General features: G+C 38.2%; 1 protein-coding gene across 2 annotated transcripts; it reads right to left on the reverse strand.

The window, feature by feature from the left end:
- Positions 1-2,045: 2,045 nt before the first annotated feature.
- LOC127659070 (oligodendrocyte transcription factor 2-like) lies at positions 2,046-24,834 on the reverse strand. Of its 2 annotated transcripts, none has more exons than XM_052148701.1 (6): positions 24,698-24,834; positions 24,420-24,531; positions 23,385-23,537; positions 9,337-9,481; positions 4,127-7,942; positions 2,046-3,704 (listed from the first exon to the last, which is right to left on the reverse strand). In XM_052148701.1, exon 6 carries the CDS (start codon positions 3,661-3,663, stop codon positions 2,842-2,844), a length of 822 nt encoding a protein of 273 aa, XP_052004661.1. In that variant the 5' UTR covers positions 3,664-3,704; positions 4,127-7,942; positions 9,337-9,481; positions 23,385-23,537; positions 24,420-24,531; positions 24,698-24,834; the 3' UTR covers positions 2,046-2,841. The 2 variants fall into 2 exon arrangements, with proteins under 2 accessions (XP_052004661.1, XP_052004662.1); XM_052148702.1 differs by lacking the exon at positions 24,698-24,834 and having other exon boundaries at positions 4,127-4,329; positions 7,826-7,942; positions 24,420-24,606.
- Positions 24,835-24,857: the final 23 nt, after the last annotated feature.

Here is a 24,857-nt window from a genome sequence, read left to right on the forward strand (position 1 = left end):
GCCTCGTTAAGGTGGGGCTGTGTTTAGTGGCTCTGCGGGGGAGGTGCTGCTCTGATTAATTTGGAAATGTGATATCGTGTAATTCTCATTACCTTTCAGAGTAATTGCATTTTATGCGGTGCAAATGGGCGAGGCGACTGAATATTACTAACAAGCAGATGTTAGGAAAGGAAGACAAGACATCAGCAGCCTGTTTGATTTCATAGTGTTCAATCTGGGGTAGAAATTACTATTACACTTACTGCTGCTGCTTGGGGGTCAAGCTTAGAAAAATATTTTTAAACTAACAGGCCATATGTATAGATTGGTTGGTAGTTTATTAGTAGTAGTAGTAGTAGTAGTAGTAGTAGTAGTAGTAGTAGTATTTTGGCTATCCCTGTCTTTAATTATTGCCAAGCCCTATAGGGTAAATTGCAAATGATTGTAATCTGTCTTGTCCTGTTATCTTCAAACAAACAGATAACTTTCTTCATATAAAGTACAAAATATCCTCTTTATTTTTCAAGCAACTGAATGGACTTTAATTCATTTAAAAACAGATAGACAAATAAACAAGTGACTAATGTTAATATTCAGAGGCCAGCTTCCTTCCATATCGTTCCAGCTCAAAACATTTTAACAGAAAGAGCAATCTGCTATCCAGCTGCTGGAGTTTCGTTATGTATTCCACCCTTTATTTATTCCCTTCATCTTGCTGCTCTTTCTTATTCTGCATATTTTGTGCAGGCTATAGCAAGGATTCAAATGCGTTCCCTGCATTCTAAATAAAAGATCCCCTCCTTAAGTCTTAAAAAACATTATCGCAAACACCTTGTTTTCCAGAATGCAGTGGATATGCTTTATAAAAGTTAATAAACTAATCTGCATGGTCTCGTTTGAACACCTGCCCAAACCAGCAGGATCATTGGCTTTGACAGGGAAGGGTGTTCACATGTGACACAGAGAGGTGAAGAAATTAAGGCGAGTTCCACAATTCGATGTCGATGTGAAAACTATTCTAACAAACCCCAATAGTTTGTTCTCTCTGCCCATATCGGCAGGAATTAAACCGTTGACTCGGTCTGCGTCTGAACTAAAATTACTTTCAATGTCCGTCATTGGACATTTTATATAACATTTGTACTCATAAAAACGAAATTTGACAGTGAGACTGAGACTATTTAAGTGTGGAAAAGGTTAAGTGTAAGTGTTTCATTTACGCTAGTATAAGAACAATCAAATCACTTCAATGTCTTCCATTGCAATTTATAATTTGACTGTGTAAAATACATTCTGAATAGCATTCTGGTTCACGATAATCATCAGACCGTAAGGCTAAATCATTATCGTTGTTCAGTTTTGAGTGTATTGAGGAACATTGGGCTATTTTATGCATTTGAAACAACAAAAAGTATTTTTTCTTTAGTTCCTTTATTTAATTTATAAAGCACTAGTCATATGTTTTTTTGGTTTTTCCCAAATTAAGCTTAACGGTCTGTGTAAGCTCGGGAAAAGTTGTTGAACATTCTCTCCCTGTTTAAACCATGTCACAGTGTTGCGAATAAATAAGAGGTGTCGGACTGAGCAATATGTTTGTTTTCGCCACAAATGAATACATTATTAGCCTATTTGTTTTTTTTTTTGTTTGTTTTTTTTTTTGGGGGGGGGAAATGGCCAATCACTATTTTGAAAATATATAGTTGAGAAGTTATACTACGTTTATTTTTTACTTTATTAATATCGCTTTTAAGTTTTTTTTTTTAGATTTTATTTTTTGTCGAACTTTATTTATTAATTTTTATTCTTCAAAATAATTTTAAATCACGTTAGTCTGAAGGTCAATCAATTGAAATAGGAAAACTCAAGGCACAAATGAACATAAAAAAAAGATGATGCCTTATTCGATTTAATTAATGTCCGATTTAGATCGTTTATTTATTTATTTATTGTATTCATTCCATGAACCACCTTATTTTTGTTTGTTTTAACTTTTTGCTATCTCCTTTCGTCTGGGGAAAATATTTTGGTAAAATAAGCACAAGCAATTCACGTATCAGTTAAAACATTTATTTTACAGTTAGGACTCAAACATTCACCGCACATTAATTTGAAAATACAATCAAAATAAGTAAATAAATATCATTTTGCACTTTATCAAAAATAAAAATTGATCATTCTTCGCATCGGTGATGACGGGTAAGCTTGTATAGAAAGAATAAAAATAACGAAATTTCAAAGCCAGAAAACTGAAGGGAGAGAGCGAAAGAGAGAACGATAGTGAGTACAGGAATGAACAGGTGCATTTTGATTTCTGTTACAGACAGCTCTTGGTAAATGAATTCTGATCCCAAACATAAGCTAGGGAAGATAATATAAAATCTCTCAAACTGTACAAACTATATCTACATATTTACACAGTAAAACATTGTGTTACCAAATTTACATAATCTTTTCAAACATATGATTTCCTTTAATAGCAATTGCCCATTAAATTATGTAGCCCTCTTATCTGTAGGAATTGGACAGATATATTTAGACATAATTGTTAAAAGTACTGTCCTAGATGTATGCTATATCCCCTTATTTATATCACATTACACTTGTACCTTAGTAAAGTCCCAAGTTTTGAAAGGCTAAAAAAGATGACCATTTTCATATACTTCAAATGCACATGGAAAGTTAACCCTAATTCCTCTAATGTGTTAGAAAATCCTATGTTAGTGGCTTTGACCCATTCACATCTCTCTTTCTCTCTTTTTTTCAGTTGTTCAGTCATAAACGGATAAACATGGGATGAAACAGCACAAGTCTATGGTGTCCTTCAAAGTTTTTTTTTTTTGCTCTCTTTTAGAATTCAGTGCTTCATTTTGCGTCACTGCTCAATCGTGGCATGCTGACGGTGCTCATACCAGACATGTGAGGTGGAGGCACCTGACACATGCTGCACGGGCACGGGATCCCCGCACCCCAATGTTGAAAACCGGTACCGAGTGGCCCAGCACCGACTGACGGTGCCTTGAGGAGGCCGTGATGCGGCCTGACAGCTGAGAGACCAGGAGCAGAGAGAGAAGCGGCAGTGGAGACTGCTGGCGGAAGGAGAGGATGATGTACCGGATGAGAAGAATGTGAGACAGCAGAGGGGTGGCCTGGTAACGGAGCAACTGCCGCGTGCGAAAGGGCGGCACAACTGGAAGGGTGGAAAGCGGCGTGATGAGTCCCGCCCCCGCCGCCGTAGATCTCGCTCACGAGCCGTTTCATCTCCTCTAGTGAGTTGCTAAGCATGAGGATGTAGTTGCGCGCAAGCAACAGGGTCGCTATTTTGGAGAGTTTGCGCACGGATGGCCCATGGGCATAGGGCATGACCTCCCGGAGCCCGTCCATGGCGATGTTCAGGTCGTGCATGCGCTTCCTCTCGCGGCTGTTGATCTTGAGGCGCATGCTCTGTAGTTCGTTTTCCGAGAGAAGTTTGCGGTCCTTTTTGCTGAGCATCTTCAGAGTCAATGCATCCTCATCAGCGCTGGAGATGCTCCGTAGATCTGCGCCTCTTAACTCAGGAGGAGAGTCGCTCTGAGTGGAAGAGACGGCACCAGAGAAACCCACGGATTTCTTCACGGCGGACAGGAAGAGGTCATCGCCTTCAGGAGAGGAAGGTCTACTGGACATTCGGCTCGTGTCTGAGTCCATGGTGTTCAATGAGCTCTCAGTTTCCCACAGATGTAATATTCCTTTAAAAATGTAAAAGATAAAGAAATAAAAAATAAAACATATTTTAAACACTTTCACATTGCAAACAAAGCAGATATGGATATAAAATTGAATTAAATGTAGCCTATTACATCACTTTTAGAGTAATGTAGAGATCCTTATAAAATTACCAACTCCAAAAGTTTCGAATTGAGTAAAAACAGGATTACAACAGTTTACAAGTGTAAAGGCAAAAACTATTTATGCCCAAACCTTAACCAATAACACATTATCCCAAATGAATGCATGAAATGAGGAAATTGTTAAAGTATTGTGCGGATTGGTTTATAATGATAAATTATATACATTGTTGCAATCAAAAACATTTTCTCAAGTCAGTGCATTAGGATTACATATTTTTCATCATTTCATCATCATTATGCTTTTATGTTTTCAAACTTACCGGCAGCAGGTGCAGAATTCACTCCTTATTCCTGTTCAATCGTGCACTGTCTGTGTTTGGCACGCCCGAGAGTGACTAGGGGGAATTTTATAGTGGATCCCTCCCCCTGCACCACCCGGGGGCAAGTCACCGGGACAATGTCACCGCTTTTTCCGACAGCCCGTCAAGAACCAATGAGCTCCAGTGGGTGGGGGTCCTAAAACCTGATGTCGTTCCAAAAAACACTGAGGCTTCATTAAATGTATTAAAAACACTTCGCATATGGTGCATCCTCACAGACCATCGTTTGGTTTAGATTACAGCGAGTAGGTTGGACAAGCTTTGCAATTGAAGTTAAGTGATGAATGGGTCCCGTAAATGATGGTAAAAAAAGACAAATTACATGTTTTGACAAATAAAAGAGTCTGAATGTCAATAACTTTTTGCAATTTCGTAATTAATTTTATCTTAATCTGAATGTTTTCACCCAATCTCACTGATTATTTAATGACTACATTTTCTTTACGTTAATTTACAAAAAAATATAAAATATTAAAATTAATTTTCTTTACAGTTATCCTATATTTATTTGTATATGGCCTATAGGTGTAATTATAATTAGTCTATAGGCCTACTGTATATGATCTTAATAATCTCCATAGCTAATCGTTATTATTTTTTATTGTATTTTTTTTGCTTTTTAATGCGGTATTATGACATGATAATGAATCAGCTTTGCGAATTGCAGCTCAATAACTGAATCCAACACTAATCTGTTCTTTAGTCTTATATTGCAGTGATTTGAGGAGCGGGATGGATGCCAATGCAAGATTTTCATGTGCTTATTTCCCGCAGGATTCAGCGCGGTCAGTTGAAAACACTGATTTGCGGTTTTGAATGCACTCATATTGTTTTAACCCGGTGACCCCATGCGGGCGCCTGACAGCTGACTGATTTCCAGCCGTTAAACGCATTTAAAACGTTAATAAACGAGGCATGGAAAATGGGTTTTAACGGTTATGATCTGAAACATTTAAATTAGACAAATATGGACAAACAGAAGTCCTTATTTTGGAGGGAGGAGGGTGGCATGTAGCTGGCCACTAAAATTTATGAGCCATTTAAGTTTTACTCATACTTTGGAAATGAATTTGAACAAGCACAAATAGCTTAACATATCCTTATATGACTGAAGAAAGAAAGAAAGAAAGAAAGAAAGAAAGAAAGAAAGAAAGAAAGAAAGAAAGAAAGAAAGAAAGAAAGAAAGTCTCGCTTCAGATTTATTGATGATCTGTTATAGTTCTGTTCGACTTAACAGGTGTAGATTAAACAGCTACATCAGTGAGTTAGGAGAGACCTCACCAGATCAAGGTCTTTAACATATTTTCATTGAAGCATCTATACGCTTTGTTGTGCGGACGGTCCCGTCTGTCTGTTTGCTTGTTTACTCTCGTTAAATACGCTTATGCAAATGAGATGGTTTAAACCGGCGGTGTCGGAATGAAGTTGTAGTTCAGTTCCTTCATTATGAATTCCGGTAATCTCACTTGTTAAGTGTACCAAAATGGTAATATATGCCGGGACTGTCTGGATTAGAAACTAGGGAACAGAAAGAGCCCTATTGTCAGAGATACAGTTTATTCCTTGCGCATATAATTATCTGAAATGTCACCGGAGGAAGAATGCACACAAATCCACACGCGTGCGCACGCGCGCATGCACGCACACACACACTGACAACTGTCTTGGGAGCAATTACACACACAGAGAGAGAGAGAGAGAGAGAGAGAGAGAGAGAGAGAGAGAGAGAGAGAGAGAGAGAGAGAGAGAGAGAGCAGGGGTTAGGCTGATTCATCACAACTTTGGTTACTAGTTCACAGAGAACGAAACCTATTAAGTCAAACTAAGAGCGCACATGACTGACGTCATTACCTCTTGATTTAGATCAAATTGAGCTAATGATCTATACATTCATTTTTACATAATTGCTTAAACACAAGCTTTAATGCATAAAAACAGGCTGAATTTGTTTACTTTTATTTATTTATTTTTAATTGTAGATTTTTTATTTATATTTCATTACATACAGTTTAGTAATTGTTAGTATGTAATTATTTTTGCAATTTTAATTACTTAAAAAACATGCAATATGCATAATAATGACATATTTCGTGCTTGTCTGTTTGTTTGTTTGTTTGTTTGTTATTGGTGTTGCTACCTTTTTGTATTTATAAAGTAAATATTCTCAGTCATTTACAGAGCTTTGATTTTGACATGTTTGCCAAAGCAATAAAGGGGTTTCCAGACTGCATTTCACAGCTTATTCAAACTTCACAGTTCAGGTGCAGAGAATTAAATAAAATGACAAAAATATAGAACTGGCTACATTTTATGTCACTCAATCTTTTAATTAAAATCTATTTGTTTAGCAAGGACCTGCCTCAGAAAAAGATGGAGAGAGAGAGGAAGGTTAGATATACTGTAAGAGCTTTTGCCACCTCTGGGTGAATGAATGTTAGCCTGTTGGTTGTGTGGAGGAAGATTGAGTGCTAATTTTGCATGTTGGCAAAGCCAGACTCTTCTTTCCTCATTACCTTTATGAGATAATGATGTGTGTGCTCTCCAATAATGATGTGGGAAGAGGTGTGTATTTGTGTTAAAACTGTTAACCCTAAGAGCTAAATTAGTCAGTACTGTAACTGCAGTCGTACCTAAATTAATTAATCCATCTAGAGTTACATTTCAGCATTTTTGCAGAGTTAATTTAAGAGAAAACTAGCACAGTGATTTGCAGATGGAATAGCAACTCGATTTCTGTATATGTAGGTTCTTGTTTCATCCCTATTTTACGTGTATGTGAATTCATTTCCCAGGATGCTTCTCCATTCAACTCTATTTATGTACTTTGTCCATTTTATACCGATGTTCTTTTGTATCTAATTTCTGATTAGGTTTGTGGGGCATATTGATGAATGTTTGTGGTAACACTTTATAATAAGGTTGAATAATTTAACATTGATACTTTAACATTTGTGAACTTGCAATGAACACTACTTTTCAGAATGTGTTAACATAATTAACATTTATTAAATTGTTAACATAAAACTAGATGGATAAATGCCATAAAAAACAGCATCTTCATTTTTTAGGTGAATACTTCAAAATTATAATTCTCTCATCAGGATTTTAAGCTTTATTCAACTTTGGTCTGTATCTCACCCAAAACTGATTGTATCGCCTTAGAGGACATTAATTAAATGTTGCATGGATTACCAACATGCTGCCTTTATATCCTTTTTGGAGCTTGAAAGACCCCATTGACTTGCATTGTATGGACAAAAACAGCTAATTTCTCCATTAGAATATCTTCGTTTGTGTTCTGCAGAAGATAGAAAGTAATTTGAGTTTGAGACACTATAAGGGTGAGAATGATGAGAGAATTATAATTTGTGGGTGAACCATTCCTTGAACTAATGCTAATGTATAGCACCTTATAATAAAGTGTTACCACAAGTTTATATATCGTGCAGTACTGTTGCATGTCTCTTTTGCTCTTGCCCCCAAACGCTTCTGCACCCTCAATGATCCTTATCTCCACCTCTAACAGTCCAACTGTTACATCTCTCCCTTTCTCACTAGACAGCTTTTTTCCCCCCAAAATGATTGTGAACAGTTTTAATTCTTTGTAGGTATGCTTTAACATCTGAGGAAAACTTTCACCTCTGCCTTTGTCTTTCTCTCCAGTCTGGGTGGCAGGTGGGCTTCTGTTGTGTTGAATGCCATTAGTGAAGAGCAGCATATGTGAGCCAGTCTTAATCCTGCTAATCTTCTCTGCAACTGAAAAAGAAAGAGAATAAGAAAAGAAAAAAGAAAGGGAAAAAGCAAGAAAACATTTTCTCAGGTTTCTGAGCCCAAATGCAACACAAAAGTAAATAAAGATTTTCTTTCTTCTTTCTTTCTCTCGTTTTTCTTGCACATCTTATTTAACCCAATAAAAAGAATACAAGTTGTGCTGATGTGGTTACAATACATATTTCACATATGAACATCACAAATTCTTGGTGACATCTCAGTTAACAGTTTTCCCCCACCCCTTCCTTTCCCTTCTTCTCCCTGCCTTTCTCCTCTATTACAGGAGTGTAAGTTGTTGGAGTCTACACAAGTCTTTTGTCCCCACAACAGCCATTAGTAGGTAATTAAGTCTTAACATAGCCTCTGCTCCCCTGGCTACTATTACACCCTGCTCAAATGGAACGGCTTACAAGCTCCTTTACACGGCTGGACAAATTGAATGGTGCTCATCAGGCTTGGCCTATTATTCCTACCACCCCATCTGGCTGCCAGCGGATAAAGGGGGATTTGCAAGCGATGGTGAGGGGTACACAGACCACTGAGCACTGGCTGAGAGCAGGAGAAAGACCTTCACTGGAAGAGAGCCCCCCTTTTAAAGGTGGCTGCTTCTTTTCAGGAGAAAGCTGTGGGATTTGCTGCAGCCAAATGCTACAAATGTTACCACAACCTGCTCTCCTGATCCTCCAAGAGGGAAAGATAAAAAAAAAGGGGTGTGTGACTGCCTGTGTGTGTGTGTTTGCCCCGAGATCCTTTGGATCCGAGAAAATTAGATGATTTCAATTTTGTTATGATTGGATGATTGGATTCTACAAAATGCCATTTAAGTCAGCTTGTGATTAATTTAATTTTGTTTGGGAATTTGATTGGACTGCTGAGAAAAAATATGAAATGTTAATAATAAATGCTCAGACAGACTATTGTGAAATCTTAGCCTGGGAATATGTGAATTTGCTAACTGTTAGTACATATTTTGATCATTTTTAATACTGTAATGATGCTAAAGTATCAAAATAATTTTTGGACCACTTTATTATACAGTATAAGATTAAGAGTGAAAGAGACACAAAAATAGGTTGGGAAAAGAAAAAAAAAGACCTGAATATAAAAAAAGAGACAATAACGAGCTCTCTCTCTCTCTCTCTCTCTCTCTCTCTCTCTCAAAAGTGAGCATTCCTGTACTGCTGTTGCTTTCTGGTGCCACTTAATCTCATGATGTCTAACGAGGGAGCTAGCAGCTTTATTACGAGCATCCCCTCCCACAGACAGCCTGAAGGAGTAACAGGTTGGGGTTTTGTTTTCAAAGGATGAGAGTTGTTGTGGGTGAGAGCTGCCCTCTGTGTCACCCTTCTGTTCCACAAGTGCCTTCTATTGTCTCTTACCGAATGCTTTAGGAGGGATGTATCTCTCCATCCTTCCTCTGCATCCTTCATTCTCCCAGCAACCAGAAGTCGAGATCACCTATGTCAGCATTACACTGAAAGTTCACTGATAACATGAGTTGACAGATGACACTTCCTGTATGTTCTGCAAGAAAGAGGAGACAAGAATAAAGAACTGCTGTAATTAAGACATGTAATGAGCCTCATTCAGTACAGTTTTGTTAAAATCGACTAACTACCTTTCTTTTTTTACTACCTTTCTTTCTTTTAGTATTTTAGAAGTATTGCCACAAGAAATTACATGTGTTAACATGATTTTAGTGTGGTAAAAATCACTTGCCTTTTCTGTCTAAAGTTAAATCCAATATCACAATTTAGTTGCCATGACGATGCAATGCTTTTAATCACTGTAAGCAATTTTATCTCTCACATATCTTGTGGTTATAATTTTGAAACACAAAAACGTCTTGAGTGAATCTCAATTTAAATGGGTTCATTTCGTCAACTTCCCCCAACCACACAGTCTCTCTCTTGTGTTATAATTCTCTGTTCAGTGTTTAGAAGCTTTTTAAAATAATCTGTGCCTTCTGCCATCCCTCCATATCTCCATCCTCTGCTTTTGTTATGGACTGGCCCCAATCTCTTCCATTGTAAGGGCCTGTCTTCAACTGCAATTTTTAAATAAACTCAAATGCTGTCGATTGAGCTTTCGTTGCATTGAACCTGGAATATTCCTTTCAATTAGTTCCTGTGATTGGTAGAGTATGGCAATAACAACAAGATCATGGGTTGACATACATATAAACTGTACACATGGAATATAAACTTTTTGGATAAAAGTACACATAAAAATGACTTTTGCAGGTTGTTTTGTTTAGAAAATTGAAATTTTTATTTCATTGCATTCTATTCAATAAAATTTGTAAAATGAATAAGTTTTCTTAATCAGTTTGAGTTGGGATTACATGAATACATTTGTAGCATTGATGAAACTGGGCAGGGGATTTCCATTTCCCAGCATGCTTTGCATGGGACTGGATGGGGTGAACAAATATTGAAATTAAAATGGTTATTTTATGCATTTTTGAGCAAGATGAGTACAGGAGGAGATTTGTTCATGTTTAATATTCTGTTATATTGATATTTAAAAAGAATGTCTGTTAGGCTGGGGTTTTGGGGGTTTCCATTGGGGAAGATTGGCACTTGTGATTAGGTTGAGGATGGACTCTTATGTTTGCTTAGCTTCGTAAGCAGTTGTTATGAAATTGTTCACCTGGCATTCAATAATGATTCATAAAATAAATTAAGTTGGATAACAAAAGAAAATTAAACATGATTATATTGAAGTTTAGTTAAAACTACTATAGTAAATTTATTTGACCTAATTTAACTAAATTATGTTGGCTCAGTGGAACTGATTTAAGCTGAATGAATGAAATTAAATTGCATGTAAAACTTTGGTAAGTAAGAGTAATTACCTAATTTTTTGAGTGTATCTGCTAAAATAAATATCAGTATTGTGATATGTGTGTTGGTGTTTGTTTGTATGTGTGTGTGTGTGTGTGTGTGTGTGCATGCAACTATGTACAGTATATCACTGCAAATGCAAAGAAATGCCGTTGGATTTTCTCTCCCCGCTAGCAATGTCACTCATTCAATTCTTTTGTCATTACATTGTCATCAAGACATTTGGCTGCTCTGGCCTTGTAAGAGCGGTACAAGAAAAGAGTGGTTTGATTCAATTAAAGCCACACCAATTCAACTCCACTGAGAGCAAGCCAAGAAGGTTCTTTCAGAGAAAAAAAAAGAGATAGAGAAAGATAGAGGAAAGCTTTTCATTTTCCCTGTCTTGCATTTGTGTGTGCATATTAATGTCACCTAGGTGCCTATGTGTCTCTAAAGTACAGCTTTTGTAATATACTCAATGTGTCTTCTATTGTGCATTAAGTAGTAGCAGTTTTTTTCCAGGACAGTTTAGCAAATTAATACTCTATATGGAGGGGAAAACTGTATTTATGCGTGTGATAGTCAAGGCCTGTCTGTGCATGTGTTTATCACAGGGGCCAGAAGTGGCTGTTTGTCACAGTGAATAGGCTCAGGGTGGTTCACATCACTGGGGCATTGAAGGTGTCTCCTTCCCTGTTGTAAAATAAGGGTGTGTGTCACAGGGGGACACAGGAGGCATTGTGCTCTCTGCAGGGGCTACCGTACCACCCAGAGTGTTCCCTAAATGTAATACCCCCTTCCCCAATTTCCCTAACACCTCCCCACGACCCTGTCCTGCCGCAGCCAAAAAGTCCAGCCAGACCACTAACCACAGAGCGCAAGATAGAGGGATAAAGTATGAAAGTATAAGTTAGAGTTGGACATTACATCTGTAATATGGGCCATATAGATACACTGATCAGCCACAACATTAAAACCACCTGTCTAATATTTTGCGCCAAAACAACGCTAACCCGCATCTCAGAATAGCATTCTGAGATGCTATTCTTTTCACCACAATTGAACAGAGCGTTACTTTTACAGTTACACAGAACTGCCGCTCACTGGATTTTTTTGTTTTGATTTTGGCGCCATTCTAAGTAAATTCTCCCAGGAGATCAGCAGTTACAGAAATACTCAAACCAGGCCATCAGGCACCAACAATCATGCCAAGGTCCAAATCATTGATATCACATTTTTCCCCATTCTGATGGTTGATGTGAACATTAACTGAAGCTCCTGACATGTATCTGCATGGTTTTATGCACTGCACTGCTGCCATATGATTGGCTGATTAGATAATCACATGGATAATTGTTGGTGCCATATGGGTTGGTTCGAGTATTTCTGTAACTGCTGATCTCCTGGGATTTTCACACACAACAGTTTCTAAAATGTACTCAGAATGCTGGAAACACCTTGTTGATGACAGAGGTCAACACACATGTCCAGACTGGTTCAAACTGACAAAATCTATGGTAACTCAGATAACCACTCTGTACAACAGTGGTGAGAAGAATAGCATCTCAGAATGCTATTATGAGATGCAGGTCGGCGTCGTTTTGGTGGCATGAGGGGGACATACACAATATTAGGCAGGTGGTTTTAATGCTTTGGCTGATCGATGTGTATGCCCATATATATTAGAAAATAGAGAGAAAGAATGAGAGAGAGCGTGGGATGAGACGTGGCTGGAAAAGAGGAGGGGGGCGTGTCTGTGAGTTTCCCCTAACACGATAGGTCAATGGGATGATTGATGGCTGCAGAAGTGGGGACAAAACAAGGGGAGGTGATAAAAATCAGAAAAGAAAGAGAGGAAAGAATGAAGAGGGAACGAGGGCCTTGTATCTGTGCTAAGGACATCTGTGACAGTGTGAGAGTGTGTGGGAATATTTACTGCCCTGCAGAAGTGGGAGGCTCTGACTTTCTGCTAATTAGCGGGGAGGCATCTGAGCTCGGTGGACATGGTGGGTGTGTGTGTGTGTGTGTGTGTGTGTGTGTGTGTGTGTGTGTGTGTGTGTGTGTGTGTATGTGATCTGTCTATAACTTATTGAAAATGTCCTCACAAATATATGGAAACATGAAGAAACATAACTAGTGTGAACATTAGGACATTTAAAGTGCTCTACACTTTAAAAGGCTCAGGGTGCAATTTAAAAGGCTCAATTATGTTTTGCTTTAAATCTACTTATGTCAACATGTTTCTGTGTGGGTTATGTGTGTTTAAGGGTTAGTAAACATCAGAATCTAAGTATGAAAACCATTGTGTGTTTTAGAGATCCTCTCTAACAGAGCTTGTAGGTCAGTGTGTTTGCGTGTGGAGACGAAGTCTATGTAGGGGAAGGAATACGACAGGATACTAGAGTGATAGAATGGCTATGCTGACCACCTAAGATGACCCCCATCCCACACACACACTAACACATGCATACACACATATACATACCTAAAGTCACACACCCCTCACTACTTTCCCCTGCCCTCTACAAATTGATGTAAATGACCTATGCTTTTAACCTAAAGGCAAATAATTTATGGGCAACTGTCAGTTTCCTGAGTTTGAAACACACAAACAGACAAACAGCAGGGCTCTTAAACGGAAGAGTTAAGGCTTGTGTTTTTTAAGAGGGGGTCCCTCGTCATCTGAAGTACTTTGAAGAGTATACAGCCGTGGCCAAATGTATTGGCAGTGACATAAATGTTGTGTTTTGCATAAGTTTTCTGCTTCAGTTGTTGTGGTGTTGATTCACATTGTTTCTAGATTATTGTGCAGAGTGATCAGATGCATTTTAAATAATTGCAAAAAGCTTCATTGTCCAAAAAAAATTTACTTTATCACAAAATTCCAAATTTCACTGTTTTTTTTGGCCCTAGCATAAAATGACCAGCTAACATAATTTCACAAATCAAATCAGCAGCACCTGGGAAAGTGTGAACGAGTACTATTCAGGTGAAATCACTATCATCCTGATTGGATTATAAGAGCAGATTGCTATAAAAGGAGGGAAGAAGTGCTTCCAATCATTGTGTTCTTGTTAACAATGGTTACCTTTAAAGAAAGACGTGCGGCCATCATCACTTTGCATCAAAATGGCCTCACATGCAAGGAAATTGCTGCAAAGAATATTGCACCTGAAATAACCATGTGCCGGATCATCAAGAACTTCAAGGAGAGAGGTTCAACTGCAGTGAAGAAGGCTTTAAGACGTCCCAGATTGTCCAGCAAGTGCCAGGACCGTCTCCTCCTGAGGAGTCAGCTACGGAATCGTGTCACCACCAGTGCAGAGCTTGCTCAATATTGGCAGCAGGTTGGTGTAAGTGCATCTGCATGCACAGTGAGGTGAAGACTTTTACAATGGCCTGATGTCAAGAAAAGTAGCAAAGAAGCCACTTCTCTCCAAGAAAAACATCAAGAACAGACTGAATTTCTGCAGAAAGTACAAGGATTGGACAGCAGAAGACTGGTGCAAAGATATGTTCTCTGATGAAGCCCCCTTCCGACTGTTTGGGACATCTGGAAACAGTGAAGTGAAGCATCCTGAGACCATCCATGTGTGGGGTTGCTTTTCATCCAAGGGAGTTGGTTCTCTCACAATTCTGCCCAAAAACACTGCCATGAATAAAGAATGGTATCAAAACGTCCTGCAAGAGCAACTTCTCCCAATGATCCAGGAGCAATTTGGTGATGATCTGTGCATTTTCCAACATGATGGAGCACAATGTCACAAGGCAAGAGTGATAACGAAGTGGCTCGGAGATCATTACATTGAAATTTTGGATCCGTGCAAGGCAACTCCCCGGATCTTAATGCCATTGAGAACCTGTGGTCAATCCTCAAAAGGCAAGTGGACAAGCAGAAGCCCACAAATTGTGATCAACTCCGAGGATTTGGCCCAGAAGCTGATATCCAGCATGCCAGAGCGAACTGCAGAGGGTATGAAGAACACGGGTCAACACTGTAAATATTGACTCTTTGCATATATTTAATATTTTTGCCAATTTTCAAACTTATGAAACGCTTATCATTGTTTACCAGTATACCATAGAAACATGTTAAAAAATAATCTACAAATACTGAAGCAGCAAACTTTGAGACAAACAGTTTGTTCACCAAAACAGTATTAAAAATACTGTTTTAAAAACAGGCTGTTCCTGTGTCAGTATTTGCTAAATTTTGCAGCTTTGATTCTTGGTGTAGTCAACTAGCAACTTTCGGACTTTAAGTTTATTTTCACTTTAAGTTTATTTTCTAAATCTGGCTTCAAGCTAACTCAGAAAACTGAGCATGATATGTCAAAACGAATGCTTTGCCTGTCTGGTCTTTTTGACTTTCTGTCTTTTAAATCCATTAATAAATATAAAAATCAACAATAAATTAAATTTTAATCAAGTTAGACATCACTAATAACCATTTATTTTATTTTCCTTCCTTACTTCCAAAAAAAAATCAATTACTAATGGTGACCACATGTGACTTTGCCACAGGTGATTCTAAGCGGATTGTCCTTAATATTAAGTTAATAATCATTACTTATGAGTGTACTTTTAAGTTAGCAAAAATGACAACTCACTTATTAACCCTAACCCTTAACCCAACACAAATCACTATTTTAATTGTTTCCTGAACAAACGTTTCCATAAGCTTTACACAAAGAAGGATATGACAATCCCGGCTTCATCCAAAATTATATACTTCTCAGGTCATCATTTTGTAGCAACTTTCTATTTCCTTCTTATTTTCCTCTTTCACCAACCCATCTGCTCTTTTTGGCACATTCATTTACTTTTCACCTTGAGAAAGAGAGTGAGAAATGCATTAAGCTCTTGCGAATTGCACCAATTTACGATAAACAAACCCCCCATTGCTGAAGGCTCTGCATAACGCCACTGTAGAGAATAACAGAAGCAGAGAATGAGATATGGAGGGATGGCAGAAGGCACAGGCAACAGTAAAAAGCTTCAGGACACTAAACAGAAAAGTACAAAACAAGTTGCCGAAAGAAAGAGAGAGACTGTGTGGTTGGGAGAAGTTGATGAAATTAACCCATTTAAATTGAGATTCACTCCACCAAAGAAAGAACATTTTAGAAGTTTGCCCAGTTAAGCACAAATATGAGTTTGGAACGACAAGAGCAAATGAAGAGTAAATGATGAAAGAATTGTTCTTTTTGGGTGAACTACTCCTTTAATGTCACCCGCTTATTCCATACTCCAGATATCAGAACAGTCATGTGTTTAACATCATATAAGGTGGCATGCTGCTCATGATGCCACCTCCAAATGTGTTCTCCGCTAGAGTCCATTTTCTTCATAGGTTATTCAAAGTCAGCCCTAATACAGCAATAGAGACATCCCACCCAAACAAACGCCTCCCGTTAGAGACTTCCCAGAACACACACTGACACATTAGGTCAGCAAACATAACTGTTTTCGACCATGAATTGGTATGGGGTTATAGAGCAACACCTCACACACTGTCATTGGCAAGTTAACACCAAACTCTCAGTGGTCACAATTGCCAGGTTGAGTGTTTAACTGACAAGTGGGAATGAGGGAATTGTATATGGGTGTGTGTTTAGCAAGCAAACTGTAATGAGGGGGCAGTGTGCATTTAGGCATGTAATGGGGTGTGAGAGAGAAGCGAATGCTTTAATAGGCAGCAATTGTGGAGTGTTCTGTCGCAGAGCGAGTCTGTTTGTGTGCCTCTCATTGTGTTGCAAAGGTTACTTTGACACCTACACTTTACCAATTCCAGTAAAGACCATTTGATTGATGCCATATCAAAAGATGCACATTCAGTTTCAAAACATAAAAACATCTTTGTATATATATTTTGTAAAAAATAAAAAAAATAAAAAATATATATATATATATATATATATATATATATATATATATATAGAGAGAGAGAGAGAGAGAGAGAGAGAGAGAGAGAGAGAGAGAGAGAGAGAGAGAGAGATGCCCCAATTGCAATTTTCTTGGCCGATTTCGATTTCGATTTTTGCAACTGCCGATACCGATTTTTTCCGATTCCGATTTTCTTTCTAAGAACTATTATTGACCACATATACAAACAAAATCTACCTTTCTTCAATGCTAAATTTTATTTTCATAATAAAATAAATTATTAAACATTACAATTTCCCCCAAACTGCACTAAATTACAGGATCTTCTCTCACTTAAACAACTCAAAATAAAGTGCTCTGTGACTAGAAAGAGGTAGAAATAACAATTAACTGCAAATGAGTTGCTTTATATAACAGATGTCATTATTTTTATAAATGGACCTTTTTCTCTTTATTACTCGTCTTTGCAAATCAATTCCAAAGATCTGAAAAACTGAAGTGTTCAATACGCTCAACTTACTTTAGATGTACAAATATCAGTTGTAAAACTGAGCACTGCTTCGGGAACAGCTTGCATACCTGTTCCCGGGAGTCTCCCGTTTTGTTATTTCTCCCAAAAAAACTCCCGTAATATGTATGGCCCAAACCACATTATATGAATAATCAAATCAATATATTATTCCAAGGTGGTCCAGTTGCCAGATCTTGAATGAAACGCATCCTACTCACACAATCGACACATCATACATATTACAAATCATTTATGACCACAATCTGGCAACCTACAACCCATTTGCGCGGTTGATATCTGCGCAGGCAGTAGACGTGGGATGTTAAATCAAGCATCACTGGTAGAGGGGAGGAGAAGACTCAGCTGGTGCTCCGGTGAAAAAAACTAAATATACATGTACATTTAACAACAGCTGGATGGAAGAATTTAATTTCATATCCCAAAGCCATATCAACAATGCCCACGCCTTTTGCAATGTGTGTCGCGCTTATTTTACTATCAGACACGGTGGGAAAAATTACGTTAAATCACAACGGCACAATTTGTATGTATTTAGCCTGCCTCTGCCATCCAGCACCCCCCTTCCCCTCTCCCGGATTTGTGTACACAAATGTTGACAGATAACAGGCTGCGTGTGTTACATGACACAAGATTAAACAACACAGGCAACGCGACGTCGGAAAGTACCTCCTACTCTGTATCGAGGAAATGTATCAGATTTCTGAAGCCTCTGTCCTCAACTATGGAGAACGGCTGGTCATCCAGGGCCATGAATTCCATAATTTTCCTCGTAATTGCTTTGGTATTTTCGCTGCTCATACCAAGGAATGACAGAAGAGGCTGCTGATTTGTGGCTGGCTTTGAGCTCTGGCTAGCTTTAGCCGCTTTCACTTTTTAGCTTCTTTTTGAAAATGGCCATTTTCAGCTGGGTGATGGTGTTATAAATGTCTAATTAGGTTTGTTGATCCAAAAGTCATTGTGGTGGTTCCCCCGCGGTTTACTTTGGCCTTACAATTATTACACATTTCGAACTTTATGAATTCTTCACTCACAGTGAAGATCTTCCACGCCAATGACATGTTTACATGCGGCTGTGACGTTATTGCCTGCGCCGCTGGCAACAAAAAGGACCGGCTTGGAATCGGTAAGACGTGAGGCTTACCGGCCGGTTACCGGTCCGGGCCGAGCATGCGGAAAATCGGCTAATTCCGGTCCCTGTCCGGTCGATCGGTGAATCTCTAATATATATATATATATATATATATATATATATATATATATATATATTTCATCTTTGTATATTGTTTATTTATATGGTATATTTTGCCTGTTATTTTCCTTAATTTATGTACAATATATTGCACATTTATTATTTTGCACTATTTTCTTTGCATGCAGCTAAGCTGTAAGTGCCATGAAAATGTGAAAGTACAATTATAAATCTTAGAGAATGAGAGAGATAAATAATCATTGCCATTGAAACTTGACTTCATATTTTATTCAATCTGTGTTTGGAAAACATCTGCACATCAAATGCTTTTTCATTGAATTTGAATTAATTTACTTGAATTAAGTCAATCTGAAGTATCTAAATGTATACATTATTAGTTGCTAGAACTACGAAAGAAAGTTACATCCTACATCTCTTGCCGATGCCCGTGCCAATGCACTTTGACTTTTGGGTGACCTGGTGACAACCTCGAGACATACTTGTCTTGAGGTAGTCCCTGGAATGACCTCATCAATTAAGATGATGATGAGTTGAACAGCAGACATTGCTATCTCTCTCCCTCACTTACGCACTTTGTACATCCTTTGTCTCCATTACTTTCCATCTCTCCGTGTGCATTAGACATGTCTCTTGTGATCTCTGTCCCTGTTGTCCCTTCATTGACATTGTCTCACCCGTTCACTTCACATGAACTTCACTTGGCCCTTGTGACAGTACTTCCTCTGTTGCATTCTCTCTCTCTCTCTCTCTCTCTCTCTCTCTCTCTCTCTCTCTCTCAACACTCTTTGATTTGCTCTTTTTGAAATTCACGTTTGAGAGGAATGATACGTTTATTTGTGCTTTAAAAGAATAAGAAATGGAAGATATTTGTTGGTGTTTACGGAATTGAAATTAAATCAGAGACCTGTCTAATTCAGAGGGATGCTTGAGCAAGTGTAAGTGAGATGGAGTGAAATGGAAGGGAGAAAAGAAAAAGAAAGAGAACATTTCTCTGATCTCTGATGAATATGGAAATCCTGATAGTGGCCCACTCTCCAGGGGACCCCCTTCACCCCTGCTTTTCCACCCCACACAAGAGACGAGTGAGAAGGCTGCACTGAAGCTTAGCGGCCCGAGATCTTCATTCCCCGGATGATAATCCCACTGTCCAAAGGCAAGGATAAAGAAAAGAGGACCATAATCCTTTTGTCCCTCTGTGTCACATATGTCGCTTAACACACTGTCTCTCCATCACAAGACTTCATCCAGAGCTGCAACAGATTGGCCCCCTCCAAAAAAGTACTTGTGAATATCTCTCTTTCTCCCTCCCTCTTTTATCCCTAGTAACCATTGTACATTTATTGGTTAAAGGTATAGTTCACCCAAAAATAAAAATTGTATCATCATTTACTCATGTTGTTCTGAACTGTATGACTTTCTTTATGCCACAGAACGACAGAGAAAAAAAAAAGATGTTAGGCAGAATGTTAGCCTAGTTACCATTCACTTTCATTAAATGGATAAAAAGATGAATAGAAAGTTATTCTGCTGAACTCAATGTGTTTTCGCATTATAATCATCACACAATGACCACACCCACACAAGATGCTACAAGAACACAACAAAGCAATCTTCAAAAACCATCAGATTCCCAAAATCCCCAGGCTGAGTTTGTATCAGTGTCGCATCTCCATATCGCTGTGTGGGTGGCATGTGGTGGGGTGTGTGTGAGAATATTTGTGTGCGTGTCTCAGGTTAAGATGCACCCCTCGTCCCCCTCTGTGCCTGCCTCCCTCAGTCCCATGGCGCTTTGTGTCAGAGAGGACCTGTTGGTGTTCGCCTTTGTTACTGAGTGTGCATGTCCATGGGCATATGGTTGATCCACCTTAAATAGGTTCATGTAAGCAGAAAACAGCCATTCATATGGCTATTCAGAGCAGCAGCTCGAGACACAGATTACTATGTCATAACACAGAGGGAGGGATAGAGGGAGGGGTTAAAGTGATAGCGAAAGAGAGAGAGAGATTACTTCATAAAGTTACTCTGATCTCCACGTGTGTGGCACAGCTCCATTGTCTTTCTTTCATGCCTCGATTTCAAATGCAAAACTTCAGAAAAGGAGATGTTCTGTTTGAATGAAAGTCTATTATTTTGCTCATGTGAATCACACAACTGTACAGCCTGTCAACTTTGCACATAAAATACTGAAGTGCTGCTGGTAATGTTTTCCAAACAGAATTGAGTTGCATCTTGCCTAATATTAATTCAATTCTATGTCAGATGTATTTGCCTTCTATGTTTGTTTAATCTTCTATGTCAGATTTATGTTTTTTAAGATTCATTTGAACGACTTTCTTTATGGCAAAGATACATACCACATTCCTAAATTATATCAGTCAAATTGATAGTTTACAACTTTATCAGTGACACTGAAAATTACATTCAAATCCTCTGGTTATACTGGTCAAACGATATACTGTGTACGTTTTTAAATGGCCAATACTTTACCAATCCTGATATCTAGAGAGCCATTAGGGCAAATGGCACATACAAAAAACTAAACAAAATTAAACAAACATAAATACCTGTATATTACTTTGAAAAATGTAAAAATATAGCATGTCAATTCAATTTTGAACTACAAGTGTTGTTTCAGCCATATTTCAGCCATATTTCGGCAGTTGTTTCTTTCTTCATACGTGTTTGTCCAAAGATTTTGGGAATGACACTAGAAGTAACTGAAACTTCTGTTAAGGCTCAGTCACAAAATTCTTCAGGCGGAATACAGTTGTCTCAATGGAAATTCGTGTGATCTGGAATTTCACCTTACAGACTTCCGGTTGCAAAGAATATAGTTAACTCTGATATGTGCATTCACAGTGACTCATATGAAGTTGTTGTTTTGGCAATGATCCCTGTGTTGGCAATGCTTTGTACATAGCTACACTAAATTAAACTAAAAGCTTCTAAAACTTCTATACCGAAAGCTTCTAAAATACAGAATGAAAACATCTTAGCAGTGAGTTTGTAACTGAAAATTCCTAGATTATAATTACATATTAACTACCAAATTTAAGCAAGCCTTTAATCAGGTAAGCTTAATGCTGATCTCTCAAAATGACTTAGTTACTTTATGAATATCTTTAAAGTATTCTCTTTGCTATTTCAAATATAGCGTTTAATACAGAGTTCACTTTCCTGACCTCTGCATTGTTTACTTGTCTGGCTTGCTGTTTGTCTCTTCCCCTGGCTCAATTCTGTCTATGCAAGAACCACACGTCCATCCTTGATCACCTTTTCTGCCCTCCACAGGACAGAAAAAATCTCTCCCTCCCTCTCTCTTTGACAGTAGTGCCCATCACTGTCTCACTTTCTCTCCTTCCGATGACCTCTCTTTTCTCAGGCCCAAATCACTTGTACGCCAACAGTGTCAACACTGTCATTAAAGACACATTGTCCTTATTAATTAATGAGTGCTGTTGTTTCTCTCTCTCTATATACTTATTTGGGCAAATGCAGATTAACATATTCATGAGTCGGCCAGCTTTGCAGCAGCTTGATGGCGAATTGGGTGGCTCTGTTTAGCCCCTGTGTTTTTGTCTTCCTCCATACCTAACCTCGTTTGCTGTGCAGATCCATGAACTATTAGAGCTCATGATCCCTTTATGCCAGTGAGACTCAGACAGGAGGGCGGGTTATGAACCCAAACGCTGCTGTTTCACGCACCAACGAACACCCCCCCGGATAATATGGCTCAAATGCTAAGTGATACAAACTGATTAAAATGTCTGTGATACAACTTCATCTGGGCACAATAAACAATGCTTGCCTGCGAGAAATTGTGGCAGCTCCTAATATTGTCCCTATCACTACTCATATGTTCCCAGACCCAGTTATTTTGCTGGGTGAACTGAAAAAACATGTTTATGTCATCATGTCATATGCAAAAATACAAGGTTTCAGTTAAATAAATCTGACCTCATGATTAACAAGCATTTAATTACAGGACAAGGGAATTGGTGTTATTATTTTACTAACATGACTTGACTCTACCAAAATAACCTAAAACTCTTAATCATTATATTGTGTTTTAATCTTACATAAGCAAATAGAACATGAGTCAAAGTACATTTTATTTGTATCCTTTGCCACCTGTTGTGGGTAATCATCGTCACAGACACAATCTAACTTAATAATAAAAGTATCCTCAAATTACTTGCATGTAAATGTTAGAGATGCACAATATATTGGATACCATATCTGCATCATGCTCTGTTAATGTTTTCCCCCCTAGTTATGGGTATCAGCCGAAATAAGCCATTAGTAGAGGAAGATAATGTCAGGGCTTATTTTTATATATATTTTTTCCTATTCAAACAATACAATTTTTCTTCTTTGACTGTTTTTTAATAATTATTTTAATTAATAAACTATTTTTCCTATTGAAAATGATAATGTTTAATGCCTGACTTTATTTAAAGCATGTAACATTTTTGTTGGGGCTCTCAGAGGAGTTTTTTTTAAATACTGTAGGTCATAATGGCTAATGGACATAACATAATAATTAGCAGCTTTTTTTTATCAGTATTGAAAACCGCTATCAGTAAATATATTTAGTAAATGTATTTCTTTTAAAAAAAAAAAGAGTAAGGGTGCAAAGGCTTTTATAGGGCAATTATAAAATTATTTAAAAATTAGGAAGGTCTGGATTTAAGTGATTTCTTTTTTTTTTTTTTTAGCTTCCTTTCAATTTCATGAGGGAAAAAGCAATGGTCCCTCTTATTAGTCATTTTTGGTCATGTCCATCAGCGGCCTTCAGAACCGCTACACATTTTCCTTATATACACACACACATAGCACACAAACTGAATCAGTCTCTCCCAACAATCACTATCCCTGCTTACACATTTATTCACACATAAACTAAACCAGTCTCGATCTCCATCGCTCTGCCTCTTGCTCATACACACACTCACACACAGAACTAGCACTCACCAATTTGTAGCCTGCACAGTCACATTGTTTGTTGAGACTTGCAGTGCAGGCCGCTTCGTTAGCTTGGCCTTTAACGAGCTGCTTAATTGAGCTGTCTAGCATGGCCACCTGTCGCCACACACCTCATTAGCATACTAATGCTCCTACATTGTGCTGCAGTGACAGAGAGAGAGAGAGAGAGAGAGAGAGAGAGAGAGAGAGAAAGAGAGAAATGTTGTGATTAACCAATTTTTTCATTTCATAAAATATTTCTCTAGTTCTATTAATTTGAAACACTTGTATATATAACACATATGTATATTATCAGACAAGCATTACAGTCATAATGCCATAATGAAAGTGTTGGACTTGTGCATTCACTTGTCCAGCAATGCTGTGGCAAATTATTAAAACTTTACATTTAAACCAAAATGTAAAGAATGGAACTGAAATTACATGCAAAAGATCTTTACGAAGGTTTTTATGGGGTTACCAGAAGTAAGAAAAGACCCATTTTAATTGTAAGTTACTGTTAGCATATAGCAAGCAGAAAGGCTATGTGCCTAGCAAGGCCTTTAATGGCCAGAATTCATCTGATCACTGATTCATCTATCACTCAGCTGGACGTAAACGGCCAATGCTTCTGCAATGATCATGGAAACTCTATGGACAGGATTAATAGGCTTTTCACATTTTTTCTTGGTGCACACATAGTTGCTCAAGTGCCTGCTTTCATTCAATTGAAAAACTGCAGCTGCAAGACTAAAGATCTACCTGCTAAAAAGAAAGAGAGAGGGAGAACTGCAGTGTTTTTTGTGAACTGTCAAATGGTTTGACAGGTATTGTTGTGTGTGATTGGAGCATTCAGTACAGGCTCAGGCTAAATATGCCATTAAACACACTGTAAACTAAAGAGGACCCAAGACTTTGCACAGGACACACACACACACACACACACACACACACACACACACACACACACACACACACACACACATATACACAATGTTTCAGCTACACACAAACTAAACTTTTGAAGACAAGCTCAATACTTACAGACAGTCTTTAGCCCTGACCCATAGAGGCCAAGTCCCCACCAGATGGAGAGCCGTCCACTTCAACCATTGATGACCATTAACACTGACCTGAAACAGGTTGACCACTCACACTAAAACGCAAACAAACAAGAACAACACACACACATATCACATGTGATACTTCACACTGCCTTGCTATTCCTCTGGCCAGAGAGAAAAATTCAGTCATGGGGGTCTACCAAAAATGTATGATATACAGTAATAAAGGATTACATCACCAAATTTTCTCCCGCTTACCCATTGCAGTAGGCGTGAATGATTGCTCCAAAAGAGCACACACGTAAAGCATGAAAAGATCATTTGTTCTGTGATGTGGATTTAGATAAACTTTCCAAAGAGATACTTGGAAAGGAAAGTCAAACATTGAGCCACATAACAAATCTGGTTGAAAGTCCAA

Source organism: Xyrauchen texanus, chromosome 18 (assembly GCF_025860055.1).
Source record: "Xyrauchen texanus isolate HMW12.3.18 chromosome 18, RBS_HiC_50CHRs, whole genome shotgun sequence".
In the NCBI taxonomy this organism is placed as follows: domain Eukaryota; kingdom Metazoa; phylum Chordata; class Actinopteri; order Cypriniformes; family Catostomidae; genus Xyrauchen; species Xyrauchen texanus.